Below are 9462 nucleotides of genomic sequence, written 5' to 3'. Positions count from 1 at the left end.
GGTCTATCACTAGATATTGTTTATTTCTCGGTTATGATAATGTCTTGTTATCCTTAAAACATCAACACGGTGTGTCTCGTTCTAGTGCTAAAACTGAACATGTATATTGTGTGTTGTCGATATTGTTGTTGACTCAAAACAATCTTCTTGGATTACATTGTCCGCTCCAAAGCAACCGTAGTTTTGCGGTGTTTACTTGTCAGTTGTCAAGTAACTCACTAGGGCACGTGCTATAGTCGTCCCACACTCCCGCAAGTGCCACATCACCAAGCAGTACTAAAGGTGATTTTTCTTATTTATCACTTGGCGGTGGCGCCTTCACCTTGCGGGGAGGCCTGTAGGTCCCCTTGATGTATGGATCTTTCACAGAATTGTCAATCTAATCAAAAGTGCGGAATCCTGTTGATCAGAATATCACAGAATGAGTAGAAACAGAAATCACTTTCAAACCGGGTTTCTATTGATTATCAATCTCACGAATTACAATCAATCAAAACCCTAACACCACAAATTTCGTCCAAGCTCTAAACTCTCACGAAATTCCTCTCAAACTATGTTTTGGCTGATTAACCTAAACCCTAAAGCCTAACCTTGTTTATATAACACAAGGTTTGCAACTTGGGCTAGGTTAAACCTCATGGACTGTGAATTGGTGTAAGCCCAATTCGCCCCCCATCACCCAATCTGGTGGGTTTGGTTAGCCCAAACAGTACAACTAACTATTACAAAGCTAAACCCGCTAACCGTTTATCGTTTAACTAATTACAAGATATCCAAAGACCAAATCTAAACTGTTGTCACAAATATGCACCAACAAGGCCATCTCGCAATGCCGAAGGATCCCGGTGTGGTGTTCCTGCTAGGGGCCACGGTGCCACTTAGTAGAAAAGGTCAAGTCACGTCAAAGTCAAAAGTGAGTGGCTACAGTTGTACAACCACAAAAGGAGTACAAAAGGGGCCTTGACCTAGAAAAGTCAAGCTTGAAAGTTACCTGTGTAAAGCAAAATTTATAAAGCAAGAAAGTTTTGTCAAACATAATATGAAATTCAAACATAAAGCAAGAAAATTTATAACCACTTCAAATTCTACAACATATCATAAAGTCTTATCAAAGAACATGCCTTTATAAAATCAAATTTTCAATCCAATCCAATCCTTTCTATAGCACACAACTTAAAGAAAAGAATGTCGTTTAATCTAGCATCGGATCTCATATGAACCCGCTTTCGTGATATACCTCACCCACTCAACCGTGTTGTACCCGCTCTTCTCCCACACCTGCAAAAAAAACGAAGTTAAAATACGTTAAAATATAATCAATCGTTAAGGATCAAAAAGGATTACGTACCTTGAGAAACCTGACTCTTAATCCAGAGGCCGTAAACATAGGAACCTACAAAAACACAAGAATTAAACCATTTCTTACTTTCGATTTTCGAAATTCAATTTATTATTCACTGTTTTTTTTAAATGATTCTTTATAACGACAAAATGTTATCACCTGAAACTCCATTTGTATTGGTGGTCTAGTCCACGACTTCTTTTCCACAATCGTCGAAATCAATTCCACTTCCGCACTCAAAGTCGATTCAGTTTGTCCCGGGAATTTTCGTATCCTGTAAATTTATTATAACACGTGTAAAAACCACCACCTAATAAGAGGGTATTCATAATTAATTAAAAAAAAAAAAAAAAAAAAAAAAAACGAGTGAAGTACACGGATGATCCCAGTGGTTAACCGAAATTTTGGACTTGGTCCTTAGTCTTTCAGAAGTAAATGGATGGTACCAGTGCTTTGCACTTTGTAACGCATTTAGCCCCCAACTAACAAATCTAAAGGTTTCAGTAAGTCCAAGTTAGGGACTAAATGCGTTAAAAAGTGCAAACCACAAGGACCATCCATGTACTTTTGGCAAAAGTTGGGAACTAAATGCATTACAAAGTGCAAACCACAGGGACCATTCGTGTACTTTTGAAAAACTAGGGACCAAATCCAAAATTTTGGTCAACCACAGGGACCATCCGTGTACTTTATTCTAAAAAACAGACCACGATGTTTAGAATACTCACTTCCACATCAAACAGTCGAGAGAAGCGTTGTACTTTGCTCGTCCAGATGTCACTTGAACACTCGTTTTTGCGGTCTGTTTCGGTACCGGAACCTTGATCACGACTCCAAGCGCAAACATTTTTGCACCAAAAACACTCTTTACCTGAAAAGCCAGTGTTTCGGGTCATAATATGATACATAACTATACTAAAAAAATAAGTCAAAACGTGTTTCAGGTCAACCCATTATAGCTAACCCACTCATTTTGCTATCGTTGTTGTTTACAAACCTTAACGTTAACTTCCATGCGCGTCCGGCCTAATTCTTTGATGGTCGGTAATACGCGGAATGGAAGATTTACACCTTCAGTGATACGGTACCTGTTGCATAAATTATTAACATGAATGTTACTACATGTTGGATAGATTATATAATTTAGATACCAACAGACAACAAAGTAGCAAGTGTACTTCATTAGTTCGAATTCACCGTCCGGTGGCACAAAGCTGACGGTTTTTTCTGAATTAAATCTGGTCAAGTTTACACACTGATGGAACGTAACGTCATCCAGCTCAATAGTTTTCCCACTGCATTAATAGTAAAGTTAAAAATTATATTATAATTATAATAATAATATAATATTATTAAAGAACAAGCGTCCGTCACATCGGAGCTACAGTAACTTTTTTTTACTTTCTTTTACTTTGACCTAGGGCTATCCAAAAAGCTCGCAGCTCGGAGCTCGCTCGAAGCTCGCTCGGATTTAGCTCGGAAAAAGCTCGCTCGATATGGCTCGGTTTGAAAGTGAGCCGAGCCAGCTTGGCTCGGTTAGAAAGTGAGCCAGCTCGGCTCGGTTAGAAAATGAGCCAGCTCGGCTCGGTTAGAAAGTGAGCCAGCTCGGCTCGTAACGAGCCGAATTGGCTCGGTTTGGCTCGCTTGGTAGCTCAACTCGGCTTAGTTCGGATTATTTTCTTTATAATATATTTATTTTTATATACCTTATAATATATTACAAAAAACTTATTATTTATATGTATTTAGGCTTGTAATTTGATATCCATGGCATATTTGACTCTTAATTACCTTGCTAATGAACTAATATTGTATTTCATTGAAATTTAAAACTTATTTTCCGTTGTTGAACATGATTTTGGCTTGTAATGTATTAGGATAAACTTATTTTGAATATGTTTTTTTGAAGTATTGAATAATATTTTAGGCTACTGAATTTTGAGAGCTATATATTATATTTTACTTTTCAAAATCGAGCCAAGCCAGCTCGGTTTAAAACCAAGCCGAGCCCGAGCTTAGATTTTCAGCTCGGTTTCAAATCCGAGCCGAGCCGAGCCAGCTCGGTTTATAATCGAGCCAAGCCCGAGCTTACCCTGGCTCGGCTCGGCTCATGAACAGCCCTACTTTGAACCCTTAACTTTCTAAAAACTTTATGAAATGTCATTTTGACCCCCTTGAGTTTTAAGTGCTTATTTGTATATATGTACGTGTCGGTATAAATTCAAGTTGGTTTACGTTTCGACGTAAATTTTGTCGGGTCAAATATAATACATTTCCGCGCATGTTTTTATGTACATTTTCAACTGGTCTACGTTTTGACGTTAATGTTGTTTAGAAACAAGTCGGGTCAAGTATAATACATGTTCAATAGATGGTATAAATTCGAGTTACTTTACATTTCGACGCCACTGCAACGCGGTACCATCCTTTAACTTTAAAAAACACTATTTTCTTGCGTTTCGGCGTAATTTTCTTTAGGAAATAAGTCGGGTCAAATATAAAATGTTTTCGTGCTTATTTTTATGTACGTTTTCAGTTGGTCTACGTTTTGACGTAATTTGGTTCGGAAACGAGTCGGGTCAAATATAATTCATTTTCATTAAACAGTATAAATTCACGTTACTTTACGTTTTGACGCCGCCGCAACGCGCGGGAGAAATCGACTAGTTTTAATTAAACTGGAACAAACCTCAAACATATAAACTAACATATTTAAAGCGAGAAATTACCTCTTAGTAGGGCGCGACTTAAGTTCAGATTCTTTTTCGAGTCCAATTTTGTCATTTAATCCCAGCTTCAAATCCGGCATACCCGAAAGAAAACACTTCATGAGAATCTTTCCCGTTACGTCACAACGAAGTACGCTACCTATTAGTGTCAACGTTATTTATCAGTGAATGATAATATTAAACATATGCACATGTGAAAGTGAAATACGTTTATATTTTACCTTTTGAAGACATAAGAAGATTAACGCTTTCTACAATATCCAAAAACACTTCATTCTTTTTATAAGAAAGACCTTCCCTACGCCATCCGACCGCACCAGTTACTTGTAAAGTAGCATTGGGAACCGGTTTATCTGAAGGCTGTTTAAACTCATTGACAAACAAACTACAATTCAGATAATGTTTAATTTGTGTCGTAAATAATAGAGTAAAATGCCATTTCCGTCCCTAAGGTTTGGCCAGTTTTGCGACTTTCATCCAAAGGTTTGTTTTTTCCGCATGTGGATCCAAAAGGTTTGAAATCTTGCCATTTTCATCCAGCTCGTTAACTCCATCCATTTTTTTCTCCGTTAAGCCAGGGGTATTTCCGTCTTTTTTTTTTGTTAACTTTAAGGGCAATTCAGTCTTTTTCACTTTATGTACAACCATTTAGCATAATGCTAAACGTAACCGGGGTAAATGGAAGAAAAAAACCGAATTGCCCTTTAAGTTAACAAAAAAACGAAAATACCCCTAAATTAACGGAGAAAATGGATGGAGTTAACCAGCCGGATGAAAATGGCAAAAGACCTTAAACCTTTTGGATCCAGATGCGAAAAAACAAACCTTTGGACGAAAGTCGCAAAACTGGCCAAACCTCAAGGACGAAAATGGCATTTTACTCTAAATAATAAAAATCATATGTGACAACTAACCTTTGATGAGAATGGTGAGCGTACACCCTCTTGAGTAATGTAAAGTTTCAATATTTCTGGCGAAAGATTTTGTGGATAACCAAAATCCATAATTTCTGCAAATAAAACAAGATATACAACAGACTGAAACACGATATAATACGATAAAATAAAAATTAATATATGATTTTAATAAAACGACTCTTACCGTCTAATAACTCGTATATCAATACAAAGTTGTTGCGGATGGCATCCTCATCAAAAGCACCGCCGAAATACGATTTAAATAAATTAACCGCCTGCATGAGAACGAGATTACTTAACAAACATCAGTCTTAAGAGTTTATCAAAGAGGTCTTATCATTTTATTCATTTCTTTTACTAAATTAAAAGATAATAAATTACCTCAACAACAAACTTGAAGGCGCATGCTACATTGGCGTTACTGCTGACAACAATGACAATGTAGACATTGCTAATTCTCATATAGAAAAACGAGCAACCGCCGATCTGGCGAACGGGACATGTGCCTAGTTCCTTTGTTTGCATTATGTGAAGTCTAAAGGCATCAACCATATTTCCCCTAAAAGATGTAACAATAAAGAACAAACAAAAATAACGAGATACATGAGCAGTTGTTAGGTTTTAATCACACACACGAGCAATAAACGAAAGCAATAAGAAAATAGACACGAGATTTACGTGGTTCGGTTACGGTGTGTAACCTACGTCCACAGGGGCAACCAGGGGCGGACCCATATTGGGCGGGTTGGGGTCTCCGGATCCCAATGTTTTTTTTAAATATAGTAGAATCGGTATGTTCAAATTTTTAAGGACCCCATAAAAATAAATAGTTGGACCCCATAACAATGAGAGCAAGACTAGTGTAGTGGTAGATCCTTGTTTTCCAATCAAAAGGTTCCACGATCGATCCTTATATGCGCCATCTTTTATTGTTTTTTAGTTTTAGTTTTAAATGTGCCATCATTGCTGATTGTTGTTATTGGGAACCATATATCATGTGAATGGTGATATTCGTTGGATAAATTTACATCTTAAATGGATGCTTTGTTATTCGTTGGATGCTTTGTTATTCGTTGGATAAATTTACATCTTATAAATACTTGAGGTCAAATTGTCAAAGGATCAAGATGTAATTCTAGTTTATTTACTTACTTATGAAAGATGTGGTATCTTTGTGAAAAAAATTAAAAAGAAATTGAAAGATGGATATGTTGACTTAAACATAGAAGAAAAAATACTAACATTACCGGTCCTCATTATTATTAGATTGAAAATTTTAACACTATGTTAAATATGCAAATACAAAAGATTGGTCGAATGTTTTAGTAAGGTAACCATCGAATTACTTACGTGTCGTAGTTTGAGTCTTGATGATAATTTTAGTGCATCTAATGTTCAAAAGATTCTAACGTTAACAGAGTTGTATCCGTTTAAGTTTCGTAATGTACAACTTTAAATATTTATCATGTTTTTTTTTTAATTTCGAATAACATCGTATTTTTATTGTGTGTTTTTTAATGAGTAATGATTATATAGTTTTATTTGGTATTGTACTTTTATTATGTATGCTTCGCGCCCCGCCCCGCCCCGCCCCGAACGATGTCCGACCCGGAAATTCTAACGTTTGGTTGTGAAAAATCATCACACATAAAAAGGGACCCCAGTGGAAAAAATTCCCGGGTCCACCACTGGGGGCAACTAGGGTTTATGTTTTATTGAGTGATAATCTGTTAACAAGTACAAGAGATTATATATAGGCTAGACTAATTAGGGTTTAACCCTTTGTTAAACAGGTAATTAAGCAAACTGGGCCCAATAGGATTAGGGACGGCCGGTCCTGATAGGCAGGCTCCTGAAGACCCGATACCCGACTCGACGCCTGACCCGATACCCGACCGGAGTCACATGGGAAGCACATGGGTCAATTGGATTCAGTCAATTTCAGCCAACATTTGATCACAAGCAGTACCCACGTTTTCTACATATCAATCAAGAGTTATTTTATTTTAATTCCATGTCAATTTTAATCTCTTTCTTATTTTCGTTTATTTAGAATTAGTCTAGAACAGTTATTTACGTTTCCCTAAATGTAGCTACGTGGGTGGTTGTATCCCCTTTCTTCCATATGTATTGAACAATTCATGAATGAGAAGGGCAGCGACTTTTGAGTAAAGAATTTGTTTTGGTTAATTTTCTCTCAATGGATTTTGAGGTGAATTAATTGTGTCTATGCTAGCTCAATTGTGGCGTATTGAGTGGTGTTCGTAGACCCGAATTTATAACCGGAGTGGTGATTTCTGTATCTTCGGAAGTGATTCGCAGCCCTACTGTTGGTTTTGGTGGTGTATATGTATCCAAAACGAACCGTAGATCTATCTTTTATTTTATCGTTTGATTTGAACCGGTGATTCGGGGTCATATTCCTATCATGTCCCTTCTCCCTTCTTTCTTAATTCACGGCTACCCAAGTGGGCCGAAGGCAACAACTCCAACAAAATGAGTACATTTACATGTTTGCATATGCAACAACTAGAATATATGACCGTGTAATACAATTACTCAATGAGATTCACATAAAACTTATTGAAAAACATCATCATCATCATACTTGGTAAATCCCACCAACAGCAAAGCTAAGGTATGTATAAAACATAGGCAAAAGCGAATATAAATATACACTAAAGACATCAAATAATTCAATTATTTTGCATACATTACATAACACACGGAATCAACAATATCTTAAACGGAAACAGGCAGATAACATTATAACCCCTAAATCTCGTTAATCCTAGTCTAGCATTATAATTTAAATGTATCTATAGAACTAATCAGCTCAAATAACGACATCAAGTACATAACGAGAATCGTGATAGAGAACTTCCTAGAACTCGCTTTCAAAAGCCAATCCCTCCTCCTATTATCCTATATAGTATATAGTACTAACTACTTCATTATTGATACACAAAACACTCCTTGTGTTCCCAGAATAAACAATTAAACATATATATACTTTACCCATGAACAAATAAGTGTGTTACTTTACAAAATAAAAAATGATCAAAATTCCAGTGTTGTAAAAACCGAGATTAATCGGTAATCGGTAGTCTACCGATTCGATTTCACCTAATTGGACCAAAAAGTCGGTAGGCAGTCAAAGGTGGTCCTAATCGGTGCAAATCAGTTCCTAGGTTTTAAGTACTTGACATTGTTATGTTTAAGTTTAATTGCTTATGTTCGAACTATACTATGTAAACTTTGAAGTACTATATTCATATCTATGTGTTTGTATATATAGGTATATAGGTAGAGGATCCTGTACATTAATCCAGAAGTGTGAGAAGTGTATTATAACACTATATATAACACTATATAACACCATATAAACACCGTATAACACTATGTAACACCATATAATACCATATAACACTATGTAACATAGTGTTATATGGAGGTACATAGTGTTATACGGAGTTTATATGGTGTTATATAGTGTTATATATAGTGTTATAATACACTTCTCACACTTCTGAATTAATGTACACTATCCCTACCCTATATATATATATATATAGAGAGAGAGAGAGAGAAATTTGAAAACTTACATACAAAAGCTTCATTCTGATTAATCTCCCTAGTTATTACCCCCCCCCCCTCCGCGGCCAGACTAGCGCCTAGCGATTTTTACAACACTGCAAAATTCTAAACTTTATAACAAAAAAAGCTTATGTAAGCAACATTTCACACCAAATAAATCTATGCATAACTTTCATCTTCTCTCAACTAGATCCTTAGAAACAAGAAATGTAAATCCAATGTTAATCATTTGGACAAGTAAAAATGGAACCAATCTACAGAACAAAGCACATGATTCATAACAATCGGTCAACAAAACCTTATGGGAATAAAGCATCATTCAACATACATAACACGAAATCATGATGAAGGAGAAGAGAGAGTAGCAACTGACCCAACGTCATCGCGATAAAGACGGTTAATGAGGACATCACCGCGAAGGTTTAAGAAGTAGATAGCGGAAGCAGCCACCGGCATCTTTACAGCCACCGCCGCTGCAGTTAACAACTCAATCAGAAGAAGAAGAAGAAGAAGATCAGATCTGAAATTGGGGTTTCAGATTTCTTGTAAAAGGTTCTTCGGTTGCAGCTGGTAAATGGACGAATTGGGGCAGTTTTCGTCAAACAGATACACGCTAGTCAAATTAAAGATCTTTAAATTAAATTATTTTGGTTTAATAAAAGCACCGGTCTTGAGATTTTTAAAGTATTTGGTTTAATCAAAATGTATAGGGCTGTGTAACGGTTCAAAATCGGGTCGAACCGAATCGAACCGAACCGGAACCAAACCAGAACCGTTAATTGCTAAATTTAAGAACCGGAACCGAACCGTATTATAACGGTTCCGGTTCGGTTCCGAACCGGTTAAACGGTTCTCATGTAAACGGTTCTCGCGGGAA

General features: G+C 36.5%; 1 protein-coding gene across 1 annotated transcript; it reads right to left on the bottom strand.

The window, feature by feature from the left end:
* Nucleotides 1-1040: 1040 nt before the first annotated feature.
* On the bottom strand, nucleotides 1041-9211 carry LOC110920687 (AP-2 complex subunit mu). The gene is made up of 12 exons (XM_022164879.2): nucleotides 8959-9211; nucleotides 5370-5547; nucleotides 5173-5263; nucleotides 4986-5080; nucleotides 4293-4431; nucleotides 4072-4210; nucleotides 2521-2637; nucleotides 2340-2430; nucleotides 2071-2213; nucleotides 1502-1616; nucleotides 1349-1393; nucleotides 1041-1278 (listed from the first exon to the last, which is right to left on the bottom strand). The coding sequence occupies exons 1-12, from the start codon at nucleotides 9039-9041 to the stop codon at nucleotides 1198-1200; spliced, it is 1317 nt and encodes a 438-aa protein (XP_022020571.1). The 5' UTR covers nucleotides 9042-9211; the 3' UTR covers nucleotides 1041-1197.
* Nucleotides 9212-9462: the final 251 nt, after the last annotated feature.

The sequence above is a fragment of the Helianthus annuus genome, chromosome 17, assembly GCF_002127325.2.
Source record: "Helianthus annuus cultivar XRQ/B chromosome 17, HanXRQr2.0-SUNRISE, whole genome shotgun sequence".
NCBI classification, from domain to species: Eukaryota; Viridiplantae; Streptophyta; class Magnoliopsida; order Asterales; family Asteraceae; genus Helianthus; species Helianthus annuus.
Note: the sequence above shows the minus strand (reverse complement) of the source record. Positions and strands in the feature narration are given on the sequence as shown.